General features: G+C 46.9%; 1 protein-coding gene across 1 annotated transcript in view; it reads left to right on the top strand.

The window, feature by feature from the left end:
* LOC308467673 (putative helicase senataxin) overlaps positions 1 to 18,388 on the top strand; it is a gene marked incomplete at its 3' end in the record, with an annotated part of 142,182 nt that overhangs the window by 27,115 nt on the left and 96,679 nt on the right. The window contains exons 2-3 of the mRNA XM_080989392.1: positions 7,032 to 7,209; positions 18,003 to 18,207. Coding sequence (XP_080845518.1) covers positions 7,033 to 7,209; positions 18,003 to 18,207 — 382 coding nt within the window. The 5' untranslated portion in view covers position 7,032. The remainder of the gene's footprint in view (positions 1 to 7,031; positions 7,210 to 18,002; positions 18,208 to 18,388) is intronic.

Below are 18,388 nucleotides of genomic sequence, written 5' to 3'. Positions count from 1 at the left end.
CTGATGGGAGGGCATTCCACAGGGCGGGCACCACTACCGAGAAGGCCCTCTGCCTGGTTCCCTGTAACTTGGCTTCTTGCAGTGAGGGAACCACCAGAAGGCCCTCTGGGCTGGACCTCAGTGTCTGGGCTGAACAATGGCTTTGACAGGGGCGCCAGTCATATCAGCCGAAAAATCCCCCAGACCTGTTTGGAATCCCACTGGATCCATCAGCCTTTGAGGGCAGACCTTTCTAATAGATCCCCCTCTGCGGAGGGGGAAAGGTGCTGACATCCTAAATCTCAACAGGAAGTGATCTGACCACGACAAGGGACTGATGTCAATGTCCGCCACCTTCAAATCACCCTCTTCCTGTCCAGTCCAGAAAACAAGGTCCGGAGTGTTGGCCTGCCTTGTGTGTTGGGCCGGTGACATGTTGAAACAGCCCCATGGTTGTTATGGCAGCCATGAAGTCCTGAGCCGCCCCAGAGCCAGCTGTCTCAACATGGATGTTGAAGTCTCCCAGAACCAGTAGTCTGGGAGTCCCCAACACTGCCTCCAAGACCAACTCTGTCATCTCAGGCAGGGAGACTGCTGGGCAGTGAGGCGGGTGGTAAACTAGCAGAATCCCTAATCTGTCCTGATTGCCCAACGCCAGGAACAAACAATCTAGGTCCCCCCCCCCCACTGGACAGAGAGCCTGGAGATAGAGAATCTCTATGTTGTTGTTTAGTCGTTTAGTCGTGTCCGACTCTTCGTGACCCCATGGACCAGAGCACACCAGGCACTCCTGTCTTCCACTGCCTCCCGCAGTTTGGTCAGACTCATGTTTGTAGCTTCGAGAACACTGTCCAACCATCTTGTCCTCTGTCATCCCCTTCTCCTTGTGCCCTCCATCTTTCCCAACATCAGGGTCTTTTCCAGGGAGTCTTCTCTTCTCATGAGGTGGCCAAAGTGTTGGAGCCTCAGCTTCAGGATCTGTCCTTCCAGTGAGCACTCAGGGCTGATTTCCTTCAGAATGAAGAATAGGTTTGATCTTCTTGCAGTCCATGGGACTCTCAAGAGTCTCCTCCAGCACCATAATTCAAAAGCATCAATTCTGTGGTGATCAGCCTTCTTTATGGTCCAGCTCTCACTTCCATACATCACTACTGGGAAAACCATGGCTTTAACTATACGGACCTTTGTTGGCAAGGTGATGTCTCTGCTTTTTAAGATGCTGTCTAGGTTTGCCATCGCCTTTCTCCCAAGGAGCAGGCGTCTTTTAATTTTGTGGCTGCTGTCACCATCTGCAGTGATCATGGAGCCCAAGAAAGTGAAATCTCTCACTGCCTCCATTTCTTCCCCTTCTATTTGCCAGGAGGTGATGGGCCCAGTCGCCATGATCTTCGTTTTTTTGATGTTGAGCTTCAGACCATATTTTGCGCTCTCCTCTTTCACCCTCATTAAAAGGTTCTTTAATTCCTCCTCACTTTCTGCCATCAAGGTTGTGTCATCTGCATATCTGAGGTTGTTGGGGGAAAAAACAATTTAAAAGGCTATCGAAACAGTTTAAAAACAGTTTTTTTAAAAAAAGAGGTCCTCTCTGCTGAGCAGCAGTCCTCATGGGCCTGTCAGGCCCCGCTCTAGGCCAGGTGGAGAGAGGCAGGAATGGGGCCCTCAGGGACTCAGCAGAGGAGTCCTCTGGTTGAAACCCAGATATCGCCCAGTCCTACTATTGCATATCTCTGTCCAGGTGCTAAGTACTTTTATGCTGCTTTACAAATGTGTCCACCACCTAGTTGATTTGTGCAGTATATTTGCCTGTAAAATAAATATAAAGAAAGTAGTGGGGGTTATTGGGAATGTTTGATGTTTTATTGTGTTCTTTATCTGCAGGAAGCTGCCTAGAGTGGCTGGGGAAACCGAGTCAGATGGGCAGAGTACAAATAATAAAATTATGATTACTATTATTTGGTTACAAAGAACAGGAAGTAAGTGACACAGGGTGGCGTCACTAGAAAGTTATCTGTGATTAAGCCAAGAGTAAATGCAAACATGGGAAAAGTGAAAGTGAAAATTTCGCTAGCCTTTATCTGCTTTAATGTGTATTTGAGGTAAATATTTATATTTTATTAGAGAGAAATTTTGAATTGTCTTAAAACAAGCCTATCCAAGAAGCAGAGAACAGTTTGCGTATTAAGGATCCATAGCTAAAGCTGAAGTTTGCGCATCCCATTTCTTGTGATCTTGTGGAATTTATTTATCACTTCAAATTTCTAAACTGCTTCTCCTTTCCAAAAGGAAACTGGGGAGCTAACAACCATCAAACTGCTACATGTAAAAAACTGGAAGACATCAACTGAACCACAGGAAGCTATAGCTTTTAATGCATTCACTCTAAAACTTCCCTAAACTGTGTTAATGGTTTCAGAACTCACAGAGTTAAAGAGTTCTGGTGACGTCTCTTTCCTGAGGCGTGGTTAGAAACACTTAAGGGAGGGGTTTGACTCCGAGTGTTTCAGTCTGACTCTGGGACGCTATGCGAGAGGGAGAATGTGTCAGTTCTCGCCAGGTCTGAATTTATGGTGTTATTCTACATGATTAAAGGCTAAGAAGATAAGAAGGCCTTTGTGTCTGCTCTGAATTATTACACACGTGCTGCAATCCGCTTCTCACCGCTGTGTTCGCTCTGCTACCGGCAAGAGAAAGAGGCCTGAGGAGGACTTTCGCAGAGCACGGATAGCTTGCAAGCTACGCAAGGGAAGTGTGCCAGGCTCCATGTTCAGCCTCTGTTTACACTCTTGTCCGGCGTAATCCAAGAGGTTATGGATGCTTGCCAACGCTTTGAAGCATTGCAGGAACGTCCCACGTGTGGGGGAAGCCAGCAAGCTAGCTGAAAAGTTGCTGGGGCCAGCTGGAGCTCTGGAGCTGTGTCTTTGAAGCTGGAAGGAGCTCGCTGGGGAGGACCGGTCTGCCGGAGCCGGGAGGCGGAGGAAGCTACTGCCGAGACGTGAGTACGCTTAGCCCCCGGGGGAGGAGATGGCAGACGATCGTGAGTGCTGGTTTGAGGCCTATTGTTCTGGATGCAAGGAAGCCTGAGGTCGCTTGGGTAGCTCTCCAGGAAGCGTGTAAAGCTGGGGGCGGAAGCAAGGGCCGGGAGATGGCTGCATCAGGACAGGAGAGGCATGAGAGCACGGAAAGCCGGTACACAGCTGGGAAAGGCTGTGGGACCCCTGAGGGGGGCGAAGGGACTATTGCCACTGCTGCTGTTGCTGCTGGTTTAGCAGAGTCTAAAAGCTGCGTGGGTGATGCAACATGTCTGCGTGAGGAGCTTGGAGAGAGGCAAGCTGCTGGGGGCCCTTTACCCATCACTGGGGGTGCAGGAAAGCGTCCTGGGAGCCCTGTGAGCAGTGGGGGGGCGGTGAGCAGTAAAAGCTCAGAAAAGCCTCTTTTTCCAAAGGCTGCCAAGAGTTGTTTGCGTCGTGAGTCGAAGCCTGGGAAACAGGACAGAGCTAAAGGCTTCAAGGCCAGCCATCTGCTGCAGAGGGAGATACGTGCTGCAGAGCTGTCTGGGAACTCTGAGATAAGTCCAGTCTTCAGAGCAACGCCGGATGTTGCGGTTACGGACGCTGCCAAGGACAGGTGCAGCCAGACGTTTGTTGGCATGGCAACGCTACAAAGCAATGCCAGCAGGGACACAGCTGTGAAGTGGGTGTTGGACTCAGGAGCGAGTCATCACCTGATAACGCCATCTGCTGGGGAGCTGCGGAATTGCAGAGCTGTTTCAGCTGGAATGACTGTTACATTAGCTGACGGGACAAAAAGAAAGTTTCTAAAGCAGCAAATGTCTATGTTTCTGTTTTGCAGGCGGAGCTGGAGTGCTTCATTGTACCAGGGATGAAGTGTTGCCTGTTATCGATTTCTGCTCTGGCGAAGCAGGGATACAAAATTTGTTTTGAAAATGATACTTGTTCCATTTTCAGAGGGGGGAGGCAACTTGTCAACATGGAAAGCAAGGACAATCTCTTTGTTCTGGAAACACCTCTGAAGGGTGGGGGGAATGCAGGGAAAGCACAGGCGCAGTGTGCTAGTGTTCCCAGCCATGATTCATGTGTTCATATATGGCACAAGAGAATGTCTCATGCTTGTTTGGAAGATGTTAAGAGGTTGCCAGGCTGCACCAAAGGTTGTAAAATCACGCCATGTGAGGGATCCCTAGTGTGCAGGGCATGCAGCAAGGTTCAAAGGTGCAGGTTTCCCGGGGTAAAGAGGGTAACCACAAAACCTTTTGAGTTGGTTCACACAGACCTTACAGGGCCAATGAAGTGTGAGAGTCTGGGTGGGGCCAGGTATCTGCTAACGATAGCGGATGATTTTTCTCAGAATTTATGGTCTTTCTCTCTCAGGACGCAGAGAGAAGCGGCGCAACTCATCCAGGATTGGGTTGCGGAGGTGGAACTAAGGTTCTCCACCAAGGTGCAAGAGTTCAGGAGCGACCGTAGGTCACAATTCACTGGGTCTGCTCTGAAGGAGTTCTTCAAGGAAAAGGGAATTCGTCACCAGGTGACGGGTGCAAAGTCTCCTCAAGAGAGAGGCGTGGCAGAGCACAGGAGTGAAGCACTGGCTGAAGTTGTCAGGGTTTTGCTGTGTGACTCTGGGCTGCCTCAGGGCTTTTGGAGTGAGGCTTGGAAGTTTGCCAGCTTTGTTTTTAACAGGTCCTACAATCACGATGTAGGTGACACACCGTATTTTCTGTTGCACAAGAGAAAGCCACAGGTGCATTTCTTCCGTTCGTTTGGTTCCAGGGCTTCAGTGCCAATACCAACAGCGCAACGGAAGGAGGGTGGTCCTAGGTACCAGGACATGATCTTCTGTGGGTATGATCCTGCAACAAATGGGTGGAAGTTTGCATACCCAGAGGGTGATCAGACCAAGCTGCTGGTCAGCAAGCATGCTGAGTTCTTTGAGCAGGGTGGTTGGTCACAGCCTAGGGTTGGTTCTGATTTTCTCTCAGAATGCTTGTCCGATTCTGAGGAGGAAGAAAGGGAGGAAGGAGAGGCAGAGGCGGAGCCTGTTGCTGAAGACCAGGTTGCTGATGATGGTCAAGCACAGGGGTGGGTTTCTCCACAGGTTAAGAGGGAACCCAAGAGCGAGCCTTCATCTCCTGTTAGCCAAGTGCAGGAGGCCCGAAGACGCAGCAAGTCAGAGGGGGAGTCTTCTGAGCTTGCTGGAGACACACTTGCTGACCCCAGTGGGTCAGGAGGAGCGCCCGAGGTTGTGCTCTGGCGGTCAACTCGGACCACAAAGGGGATTCCACCGGAGAGGTTTCAGGTCACCAGTGCGTGGGTTGGTTTCGCACAGTGTGATTCTGGGAGTGTGGAAGGGATTCAACAATTGCCTGGGATAGATGCCAGTGGGAGGCAAAAGGCAATGGGAGGTGAGTTGAACTCAAAGAGGTCTGTAAATAGGGGTTCACAGTTTCCCTCAGGATTCGTGACGAGAGGGGGTGTTAATGGTTTCAGAACTCACAGAGTTAAAGAGTTCTGGTGACGTCTCTTTCCTGAGGCGTGGTTAGAAACACTTAAGGGAGGGGTTTGACTCCGAGTGTTTCAGTCTGACTCTGGGACGCTATGCGAGAGGGAGAATGTGTCAGTTCTCGCCAGGTCTGAATTTATGGTGTTATTCTACATGATTAAAGGCTAAGAAGATAAGAAGGCCTTTGTGTCTGCTCTGAATTATTACACACGTGCCGCAATCCGCTTCTCACCGCTGTGTTCGCTCTGCTACCGGCAAGAGAAAGAGGCCTGAGGAGGACTTTCGCAGAGCACGGATAGCTTGCAAGCTACGCAAGGGAAGTGTGCCAGGCTCCATGTTCAGCCTCTGTTTACACTCTTGTCCGGCGTAATCCAAGAAACTGCATTCAAAGGCCTTGAGAAATAATAATAAAAAGTGTTAACAATCTTCCTGGGTGCAACTATAGTATGAGACTGCCCAATTTCCCCTGGGAACATAGGAGGGTTGTGCATATATTCTCTTCAAGCATTGGCAGATTCCTTGTTCATTTTCTCGGTAGTGGTACCTGCCCTGTGGAACTCCTCCCACAAGATGTTAACAAAAAAACAACTACCAGACTTTTAGAAGATCTGAAGGCAGCCCTCTTTAGGGAAGCTTTTGATGTTTAACAGACCACTGTATTTTAATACTTTGTTGGAAGCCGCCCAGAGTGGCTGGGAAACCCAGCCAGATGGGCGGGGTATAAATAAATTATTATTATTATTATTATTATTATTATTATTATTATTGCAACCACTTTGGATTACAACCATTTTGGATTACAACCACGTCAAACCCGGAACCTGTTTTGGTTTACAACCAGACCTCCAGAACGGATTATGGTTGTAAACCAAGGTACCACTGTATTGGTAGTTCTTGTATGTACAAGTATGGGTTTGTGTATGGGAGCTTCTCCCTGAGATAACTTGGGAAGGGCTGTAGCTCAGTGGTGGACCATCTGCTTTGAATTTAAACAGTCCCAGAGTCAGTTCTCACTATCTCCAGGTAGGGCTGGGTGTTGTCCTCTGTAGGAAACCCTGGAGAGCTGGTGCCAGTCAGTGCAGACAATATTGTGTTAGATGGAACACAACGATCCAACAGGAGGCAATGATGGCCACCAAATCAGATGGCTTTAAAAGAGGTTTGGGCAAATTCAAGGAGCATAATGCCGTCAATGACTACTACCTATGACAGCTATGCTCTGCCTCCATGGTTGGAGGCAATAATACTTCTGAATGCCAGTTTCTGGAAACAGCAGGAGGGGAGAGTGCAGTTGTGCTTGGGTGTTGCTTGCCAGTCTCCCACAGGCATCTGGTTGGCAACTGAGAACAGGGTGCTGGACTAGATGGGTGATTGGCCTGATATGTCAGGCTCATCTGTGTTCTTTTGTGTGGCTCGATATAAAGCAGCTTTCTATGTTGTTGAACTTTACTCAGAACATTTCTGTGTTCGTGTTTTCAAATAATTACAAATAATTATTTCTCTTTCTCTTTTTTTATTTTTGTGTTTATCTGCAGAATGGGTGCATGTCGTTGGTGCACCTCTGATGATTCAGTCGTCAACCTGCTAAAAAGTTATGCTTCCTCTACATTGCCTGCAAATGAATTTGCTTCAGCCAATAATGACCTCTGTTACTGCATAGAGTGTGTGGATGAGTACCATAAAGCAAAGGATGAGTTGCCATCCTTCCATGAGGTAATTTGCTTTGATTGATAGCCCACTATATCCTGGCTGTGTTGGGGCTGGCTGATGACAGAGACAGTCATAGCAGATTTGGGCAGGCAGAAGGCCAGTAGTTATTTGATAGCTTCAGGGGTGGGTAGCTTGATTCAGCTGGTGGTAGAGGTTGGTGGGGTTGCTCACCTGAAGTCGCAGTGATGTCATCAGGTGACTCATTCCCCCCTCCCCTATGTGATGTGCAGCACTTTGAAGCCGCAACAACAACAAAATATTGGGGGTGCCAAACAAATCTCTTCCTTACCTTCCTCCCGCCTGCTGAAATCTGCTTTGGGCTGTAAAGTGGGTGGTAGCCACCCTGGTGTATGATCCTAAGAACTGGCTTAAAACAAGATCTCCAATTAAAAAAAGACAGCCCACATGACTGCCCCCTGGAGAGCTGATGGTCAAGCAGAGCAGGCAATACGTGGATAAATGGGCCAGTGATACAAAGCTGGTTTATATGTAAGAAATAGGATCTGTAAAGGTGCCCTTAGGAATGTAAGCACTGCGCAGTTCCAGCTCACTTAGAATAATAATAATAATTTATTATTTATACCCCGCCCATCTGGCTGGGTTTCCCCAGCCACTTGGGGCAGCTCCCAATCGGATATTAAAAACACAATACAGCATTAAACATTAAAAACTTCCCTAAACAGGGCTGCCTTCAGATGTCTTTTCCTTGACCTCTGATGGGAGGGCGTTCCACAGGGCAGGCACCTCTCCTGAGAAGGCCCTCTGCCTGGTTCCCTGTAACCTCACTTCTTGCAGTGAGGGAACCGCCAGAAGGCCCTTGGCGTTGGATCTCAGTGTCCGGGCTGAACGATGGGGTTGGAGACGCTCCTTCTGGACACAGAATTGACCTGCGCCTCCATGGACAGCTGTGAGTCCAAAATGACTCCCAGGCTGCACACCTGGTCCTTCAGGGGCACAGTTAACCCATTCAGGACCAGGGAGTCCCCCCCCCGCCCGCCCCCCCAACAGTACTTCTGTCTTGTCAGGATTCAACCTCAATCTGTTAGCCGCCATCCATCCTCCAACCGCCTCCAGACACTCTCACAGGACCTTCACCGCCTTCACTGGTTCTGATTTAAGAGAGAGGTAAAGCTGGGTATCATCTGCATCCTGCATACACCCAGCCCAACCCCCCTGATGATCTCCCAGCGGCTTCATATAGATATAAAAAAGCACGGGGGAGAGGACGGAACCCTGAGGCACCCCACAAGTGAGAGCCCAAGGGTCTGAACATTCATGTTCATCTCCACTTTCTGGACACAGCCCAGGAGAAAGGAGCAGAACCACTGTATGACAGTGCCCCCAGCTCCCAGCCCCTCTAGACGGTCCAGAAGGATGTTATGGTCGATGGTAACAAAGGCGGCTGAGAGATCCAGCAGAACTAGGAAACAGCTCTCACCTTTGTCCCTAGCCCGCCGGAGATCATCGACCAGCGCGATCAAGGCAGTTTCAGTCCCCTGATGAGGCCTGAATCCCGATTGGAAGGGATCCAAATGGTTCGCATCCTCCAGGCGTGCTTGGAGTTGTTCAGCAACCACTCGCTCAATCACCTTGCCCAAGAATGGAAGATTTGAGACTGGGCGATAGTTGGCCATATTGACTGGGCCTAGAGATGTTTTTTTAAGAAGCAGTTTAATGACCGCCTCTTTCAGTGGGTCTGGGAAGGCTCCCTCACAGAGAGAAGCATTCACCACCCCGCAGAGCCCATCGCCCAGCCCTTCCCGGCTCGGTTTTATTAGCCAGGATGGGCAAGGATCAAGGAGTCAGGTGGTTGGTTTCACTCGTCCAAGCAGCCTGTCCACATTCTCGGAGGTAACAGATTGGAATTGATCCCATATAACATGACTAGACAGGACTCCAGCACTCTCCCGCCCTGGCCCTGCTCCCACGGTGGAGTCTACCTCCTTCCGAATCTGAGCGACTTCATCTGCAAAAAACTTTGCAAAAGCATTGCAGGAGACCTTGGGGTCCCTACCAGGCCCCGGTGACGAAGGTGGTTTCAATAGATTGCCAACCACCTGAAAGAGTCTCCTGCTGCTGTTTTCTGCAGATGCAGTAGAGGTAGTGAAGAAGGTCCTTTTCGCCGTCGCCACTTGGCAGGATTGACGTTGAGCTCTAACCTGTGTCCGATCCGATTCAGAATGAGTTTTCCGCCACCGGCGCTCTAGCCATCTCAACGATTGTTTCACTGCCCTCAGATCCGGGGAAAACCACAGGGCTGTCTGGGCTCCATGCAATCGGAGAGGGCGCTTTGGAGCCAGGCAGTCAATAGCCCTGGTTAACTCCGGATTCCAACGGGAATCAGCTGAAAGGCCATCAACATGGGATAAAACATCCCCTACCACTCACTGGAAGCCATTTGGATCCATTAAGTGGTGGGGGCGGACCATCCAAATTGGTCCCACCTCCCTGCAGAGGGGAAGGGTCGCGGAGAAGTCCAGTTGCACCAGGAAGTGATCTGACCATTGGCACAGAATAAAAGTGTGGTGTAGCTTTTTCTGGGGGTGATGCACTTGCTCACTTAAACTTAATGGAGGGGAAAACACAGGGATTTGGACCAGGGAACAGCAATGTGAAAGGAGGGCAGGGATCTGTGAGTGGACAGAAATCTTCCTGTAAGACCTATTGCAGTCGTTAAGAGTCGTCAACAGGCTCATCTCAGCTATCTGCCAATCACCCATTCCCACCACCCTTCTGAGTAATACCCCTCCCCACCTTCTCACTATATAGAAGGATCTGGCAACTTCTGTTTCAGTGTATCTGAAGAAGTGTGCTTGCACACGAAAGCTCATACCAAGAACTAACTTAGTTGGTCTTTAAGGTGCTACTGGAAGGAATTTTTTTGTTTTGACTATGGCAGACCAACACGGCTACCTATCTGTAACTGGACAGAAATCTGTTAATGTTAATACATAACATAGCATACATTTAATATTGTTTCAGTTGTGTGTCACAAGCACATTAGCTATATAGCTTGCTGGGTTCTAGCCAACAATGTTTTCCAGGTAGACCCATTGAAATATATATCTGCCTAAATTAGTCATGCCCATTAATCTAAATCGGACTTCAGTTCAGAGAACACTAGATACAATCAACTGCATTTTTAAAAGTTGCACTCATAAGCTGGCTGCAGCAATTATGAAAGTACCGTATTTTTCGCCCCATAGGACGCACCGCCCTATAGGACGCACCTAGTTTTTTTGGGGGGGGGGGAATAAAGAAAAAAAAAATATTTCCCCCCCAGGTACGGGGCTGGCGCGGGGGAAGCCCGAGCTTCCCCCGACCCCAGCCCCCAGAAGAGCCTGCTATCCGCAAGCCTAGGGAGCCACGCCGGTCTACCCAGGCTTGCGGACAGCTATGCGAAGCCCGGGCGTGCTGAGGCTTCCTAATGCAGGCAGCTCTGCCAAGCCGCGCCGGGCTCTGGAGGGTCGCGCAGAGCTGCGCGGACCCCGGGAGGGCAGGCAGCTCTGCGCGACCCTCTGGAGGCCGGCGCGGCTTGGCGCCGGGCTCCGGAGAGTCGCGCAGAGCTTCCTGAAGCCTGGAGAGCGAGAGCCTTTCGCTCTCCAGGCTTCAGCGAAAGCCTGTATTCGCCCCATAGGACGCACCCACATTTCCCCTTCATTTTTGGAGTGGAAAAAGTGCGTCCTATAGGGCGAAAAATACAGTAAATTTTCTGCATTTAACTCACTTTGTAAATAAGTCTTTCCTTGTGTGAAAAATAAAATTGCCTGCAAGTCCTTTTCTTCCCCTTGCAACCCTAATGTTTCTCTGTCTCTGTCTGTCTGTCTGTCTCTCTCTCTCTTCCTCTCTCCCTCTCCTTAAAAAGAAACGCCTGAGTTCCTCTTTGCTTTGAAAACAGCTCAAATTAACTGTTGCTGTTTAGACTTTCAAGTGGGAGCAGCTGCTTAGTTTTGTTTTGTCTCAGTCACCCTTGGTGTAACTCAAAATCTGAATTGCACGAAGCATGATCTAACTAATTAAGTCTGCTTAAGTGTACTATACAAAAAGCTATTACCAGCTGCAAACTTTGGAGGAGTTTTTTTCACCATGCCCAGCTTTTTCCTCTCCTCTGTCTCATTCTTCTGGCATACACATTTTAATACTTATCTAACCCTGAAAAAGAGTTCCGGGGAGTGCCAAGACTTGCTGACTACATTCTGACATTTCAGCTTCTTCTAACAACAAGAAAAAAACTAATTAAAGTTGTAATGAATATAAGAAGAGCCTGATGAATCAAGCCAAAGGGGGCCCACCTAGTCCAACATCCTGTTCTCACAGTTAGTTGTGTGAAACCCATCAGCAGGACCCGAGCACAAGAGCCCCCTACCAGTGGCGGAGCGGAGAGCAGGCGGGGGTGGGGCTGGCATGCGCCACCCGCAGCGGTGTGGTACGGCCAGTGCAGGCGGGGGGGGGGCAGGTGCGATGGCACCCTGCCGGGATCGCGCTGCCGGGGGCGGTGCGCTCCCCCCCCACTCCTCGTCCTCCACCAGTGCCCCCTACCCTCCTGTAGTTTCCAGCAACTGGTATTCAGAAGCATTACTTCCTCCCAACTGTGGAGACAGATCATAGTCATCATGGCTAGGAGCCATTGATAGCCTTCTCCATGAATTTATCTAATCCTTCTTTTAAAGTCATCCAGGTTGGTGGCAACCACTGCCTCCTGTGAGAGCAAGTTCAATAGTTTAACTATGTGCTGCATGAAGAAGACCTTTCTTTTATTTGTCCTAAATCTTCAAGCATTCAGCTTCATTGGAAGTCCATGAATTCTAGTGTTATCAGAGAGGTAGGAAAACTTTTTTCCATGTCATGCAAACATTTATAAACTCCTACCATGTCACCCCTTACTCGCCTTTTCTTTAAACCAAGAAGTCCCAAACATTGCAACCTTTCTTCATAGGGGAGTCACTCTATTCTTTTCATCATTTTGGTGGCCCTTTTCTGAAGGTTTCCAAACTTTACAATATCATTTTTGAGGTGAAGCAACCAGAGCTGTGCACAGTACAGTGGTACCTTGGTTTAAGAACAGCTTAATTTATGAACAGCTTGATTAAGAATGCTGCAAACCCAGAAGTAGGTGTTTTGGTTTGTGAACTTTGCTTTGGAAGTAGAACATGTTCCGCTTCCTGTTGAGTGTAAATTGAGTCCCCTGCTGCTATGGGAAAGCATGCCTTGGTTTAAGAACGGACTTCCGGAACGGATTAAGTTCGTAAACCAGGGTACCACTGTATTCGGAATGTGGTTGCTCCATAGATTTGTATTGGTGTGCTTGGAATTTTTTTTTCTCTTAATGGACTAACGCTATGCCCTTGTTATTTTAACAATTTTCAAAGAGGTAGCCATGTTACTCTGTTGCAGCCTAAGCAACTAATTTCTTGGTCTTTAGGTGCCACTGGGCTTTCTGGGTTACTGCAGTTTTCTGTTTTTCTTTTGTCTGCCACCTCTTTGCCTTTCTGTTGTATTGCTTCCTTTCCTGTTTGGTTTAATGCTTAAGCGTCTTTTCAGTATTTTGTCTGGCCAGTTAGCCTGACTCATAAAACAGTTTGTTCTTCTTTGCCTGGATCTTCCAGGATCTTGGCTATATATCTTTTCTAAAACCTTGCACAGTTATTGAGAGTCCAAACGTGTGTTTGAAGACTGTGATTGAATTACAAGATGACCAGGGATATGTTTGTGTGGCTGCTGAATAGACTCCATGTAAGTAAAGTACACACCACCATTTGCCAGTGCTGAGCTCCATTCTGTCTTGACCCTTCCATTTGCAGCATTTTTGTGTTGGCACAGCTTTTAAATTTCATGTCTTATTTAAAAATGTCTTCTCTGCCTTTGAAATTGTTACAAAGGAAGCTGTCTTGTAGATAATTAGACCACTGGTCAATATAGCTCAGTATTGAGAGTCTCTCCCAGCCCTGCCTGGAGATGCCTGGGATTGAACCTGGGACCTTGTGCATGCAAATCAGGTGCTCTGAGCTGCAGCCCTTCCCCTTACAGCCCCTGCTGGGAATCTGAGGTGAGAGACCCACATAGCCCATAGTTGCCCCCAGTTCCAGTCACCACCACACAGAGGCAGCTGAAGGTCCAAAAAGTTTACTGATGCAGACGACATTACAGTTCTGGACAGTGCTATATACATACAGCTTGTAGGCTTTCCAGATACTATTGATGTCTAGCAACTTTAACCTGTTGCAGGATCTTAGCCAGACCCAGTTGAATATAGCAGAGCATATGCAGACTTCCAGAAGCAATCAGTTGCAGGCAGGTAGGATCCTCTTCATGGATCACTGCCTTGCCGTGGCGAAGGGGCTTGAATAACTCAGAGAAGCTATGAGCTATGCTGTGCAAGGCCACCCAAGATGGACAGGTCATAGTGGAGAGGTTTGACCAAACGTGATCCACCTGGAGCAGGAACCGGCAAGCCACTCCAGTATCCCTGCCAAGAAAACTTCATGGACAAAGACAACAGGCACATAAAAGTTATGATGCTGGAAGATGAGCGCCTCAGGTCGGAAGGCGTCCAACATGCTACTGAGGAAGAGCGGAGGACAAGTACAAGTAGATTCAGAGCTGATGAAGCGGCTGGGCCAAAGCCGAAAGGACGCTCAGTTGCGGATATGCCTGGAAGCGAAAGGAAAGTCCAATGCTGTAAAGAAAAGTATTGCATAGGAACCTGGAATGTAAGAACCATGAACCTGGGTAAGTTGGATGTGGTCAAAAATGAGATGGCAAGAATAAATATTGACATCCTGGGCATCAGTGAACTAAAATGGACGGGAATGGGCGAATTCAGTTCGGATGACCATCATATCTACTACTGTGGGCAAGAATCCTGTAAAAGAAATGGAGTGGCCCTCATAGTCAACAAAAGAGTGGCAAAAGCTGTACTGGGATGCAATCTCAAAAATGATAGAATGATCTCGATACGAATCCAAGGCAGACCTTTTAACATCACAGTAATCCAAGTTTATGCACCAACCACTGGTGCTGAAGAAACTGAAATTGAGCAATTCTATGAAGACTTACAACACCTTATAGAAGTGACACCAAAGAAGGATGTTCTTCTCATTATAGGGGATTGGAATGCTAAAGTAGGGAATCAAGAGATAAAAGGAACAACTGGCAAGTTTGGCCTTGGAGATCAAAACGAAGCAGGGCAAAGGCTAATAGAGTTCTGTCAAGAGAACAAGCTGGTCATCACAAACACACTTTTCCAACAACACAAGAGACGACTCTACACATGGACATCACCAGATGGGCAGCATCGAAACCAGATTGATTATATTCTCTGCAGCCAAAGATGGAGAAGCTCTATACAGTCAGCAAAAACAAGACCTGGAGCTGACTGTGGCTCAGATCATCAGCTTCTTATAGCAAAATTCAAGCTTAAACTGAAGAAAGTAGGAAAAACCACTGGGCCGGTAAGATACAATCTAAGTCAAATCCCTTATGAATACACAGTGGAAGTGAGGAACAGGTTTAAAGATTTAGATTTGGTGGACAGAGCGCCTGAAGAACTATGGATGGAGGCTCGTAACATTATACAGGAGGCAGCAAGGAAAACCATCCCAATGAAAAGGAAATGCAAGAAAGCAAAGTGGCTGTCCAACAAGGCCTTACAAATAAAGGGAGAGAGAAGGCAAGCAAAATGCGAGGGAGATAGTGAAAGATACAGGAAATTGAATGCAGATTTCCAAAAAATAGCAAGGAGAGACAAGAGGGCCTTCTTAAACAAGCAATGCAAAGAAATAGAGGAAAGCAATAGAATGGGAAGAACCAGAGATCTGTTCAAGAAAATTGGAGATATGAAAGGAACATTTCGTACAAAGATTACCATAATAAAAGACAAAAGTGGAAAGGACCTAACAGAAGCAGAAGACATCAAGAAGAGGTGGCAAGAATACACAGAGGAATTATACCACAAAGATATGGATGTCTCGTACACCCCAGGTAGTGTGGTTGCTGACCTTGAGCCAGACAGCCTATGGCAAGTTCTTAAAGAACTGGGAGTGCCTCATCTGTCTCCTGAGAAATCTCTATGTGGGACAAGAAGCTACAGTTAGAACTGGATATGGAACAACTGATTGGTTCAAAATTGGGAAAGGAGTACGACAAGGCTGTACATGGTCTCCCTGCTTATTTAACTTATATGCAGAATTCATCATGCGAAAGGCTGGGCTGGATGAGATTGCCGGAAGAAATATCAACAACCTCAGATATCAGGTTACATACGCTTCAGGTTACTGACTCCGCTAACCCAGAAATAGTGCTTCAGGTTAAGAACTTTGCTTCAGGATGAGAACAGAAATTGTGCTTCGGCAGTGCGGCGGCAGCAGGAGGCCCCATTAGCTAAAGTGGTGCTTCAGGTTAAGACCAGTTTCAGGTTAAGAACGGACCTCTGGAACGAATTAAGTACTTAACCCGAGGTACCACTGTACAAGGCTAAGATGCTTCCTTTCTCCCAACAGCTTCACGGGCCCAGAGTGTTCCTGATAAGCATCACCAGTCTCCTCCTCAAAATACCCAAACAGAGAGACAGTCTTTAGACAGTCAGGGATTTGAGGTTAGAGTAGGAAAAGGTTTTTGGTTGCTGCACTTCTGCATTGTTACTTGATTTAACTTTTGGCCCAGTATTTAGTTCTAGTTTTTCTGGTATACTGCTGCATTATTTCCTCTTTCTAGTCCCAGCTTTTGCCTTCTCTTTGAGAGAAGATAGAATTTAATGATTTCAAACACCCATCCCTTCATTATTTTGTTGTTCAGTCTAACTTTTGAGCTGCCATCCTGTGTTGGGGATTGGCTTAGGAACAGTTGTATTTCATTTTTTTTTCAGTCTCTCTTTTCTCATTACAGAAGTCAGGTTAATTTTGTTTTTTGATTTCATATTGTTTCCTTTGTTCTCTGGTGATGCTCAGACAAAACTATTTTCACTTTTAAAGCTATTTTTTACTCTAATGTATTAACTGGATTAATTTTCCCTGGGCTTCCTTTGCTGGGTTGATTTAAACTTCTGCTTTGAATAGTTAGCTGTTTTTCTTTTTCTCCCTTTGGAAACCTAATATACTTTTAGGGGGGTGGTGGAGGAGGAAGGCCAGGAGCAGAATTGTCTCAGCAATAACTAATTTTGCCTGCTCTAATCAATGCATGTCACCATATGCTTTAATACAGTTTTATTTCACATTTAATTCACAGGCTAATTATTGTACTCTTCTTTTCTGTGAAGATGCTGTTCCTTAATTTTTCTTACCCCTAAATTTCATTGGGCTGTAGCCAATGTTAGTCCCACTCAGAGTAAACCCATTGAACTTTATGAACATGACTGGTGTACATTAATTTAAATGTGTCTACTCTGAGTAGAGTGAAGTCAAGTGGGCCTTAGAAAGCACTGCAAATAACAAGGCCAGTGGAAGTGATGGTATTCCAGCTGAACTATTTAACTTTTTAAATGATGATGCTGTTAAGGTGCTACACTCAATATGCCAGCAAGTTTGGAAAACTCATCAGTGACCAGAGGATTGGAGAAGATCAGTCTACATCCCAATCCCCAAGAAGGGCAGTGTCAAAGAATGCTCTAACTACCGCACAATTGCACTCATTTCACACGCTAGCAAGGTTATGCTTAAAATTCTACAAGGTAGGCTCAAGCAGTATGTGGACCGAGAACTCCCAGAAGTGCAAGCTGGATTTCGAAGGGGCAGAGGAACCAGAGACCAAATTGCAAACCTGCGCTGGATTATGGAGAAAGCTAGAGAGTTCCAGAAAGACATCTACTTCTGCTTCATTGACTATGCAAAAGCCTTTGACTGTGTTGACCACAGCAAACTATGGCAAGTTCTTAAAGAAATGGGAGTGCCTGATCACCTCATCTGTCTGCTGAGAAATCTCTATGTGGGACAAGAAGCTACAGTTAGATCTGGATATGGAACAACTGATTGGTTCAAAATTGGGAAAGGAGTACGACAAGGCTGTATATTGTCTCCCTGCTTATTTAACTTATATGCAGAATTCATCATGCGAAAGGCTGGGCTGGATGAGATTGCCGGAAGAAATATCAACAACCTCAGATATGCAGATGACACAACCTTGATGGCAGAAAGTGAGGAGGAATTAAAGAACCTTTTATTGAGGGTAAAAGAGGAGAGCGCAAAACATGGTCTGAAACTCAACATCCAAAAAACGAAGATCATGGCCACTGGTCCCATCACCTCCTGGCAAATAGAAGGGGAAGAAATGGAGGCAGTGAGAGATTTTACTTTCTTGGGCTCCATCACTGCAGATGGTGACAGCAGCCACAAAATTAAAAGACGCCTGGATACAACCTAATTATGCATAATGTACTTTTGCTTTCTTTTATCCTATATAATTCCTTGTGAGTTATACTTCTATAGCCAAGAAGCTTGAATGCAGTCATTTTTTATCTGTTGTGGTGTATATTTATATATATATATATGAAATAAATGATTCTGATTTATTCCTTCTTAAAACTGACGTGTTCTCTCTGGTTGTTGCCACTTGACCATTTAAGGCTTTTGAACAGAGATCTTCCTCAGTCTGCATCTCTATTGGAATAGCTTTTAGATCTTTTAATTATTTTATCACTTGTGTGTTTGGTGCCCTGGGTTCCTTTTGGGAGGAAGAGGGGGATATAAATTTAATAAATAATAATCTACAGATTCTGTTGTTTTCAGCTGGTGTCTTAGGACAGCAGAGTCAGTTGCTCTCTCTCTGTTCTAGAATTTTATAGGGTTTCCCCCCCCCCATTGCAGATCCTGTGCAAGCTTGAAATCACTCGCCTTATTACCCACTTTGAGAAATCAATGCAGGAGGAAGATGACAGTGACCTCTTCATTGTAGACAAAGATGGGGAAACGCAACTGTGCCATTATACGGATTCCAACTTTGAGGAGAACCTCAGAGTGCCATTGTTGGAAATGCTGAAGTACCCCTACCTGTTACTTCATGAACGTCTCAGTGAGTATCTGGTGGCACCTGAACATGATCCAGTTCTCCCCCTGCATTAGTGGTTCAATAAAAGCAGCTATGGAAAGTCTTCTCAGAATACAGCTGGAGGTGATACGTTGACTGGGATTTGTTTTTTTGTTTTACTATCCCCCCCCCCCCAAAAAAAACCTATTACAAAAGGAGTATTATT

Source organism: Podarcis pityusensis (assembly GCF_964106645.2).
Source record: "Podarcis pityusensis genome assembly, chromosome: W".
NCBI lineage: Eukaryota > Metazoa > Chordata > Lepidosauria > Squamata > Lacertidae > Podarcis > Podarcis pityusensis.
The sequence above is the reverse complement of the archived record's forward strand: the minus strand, read 5'-3'. Positions and strand labels throughout refer to the sequence as shown.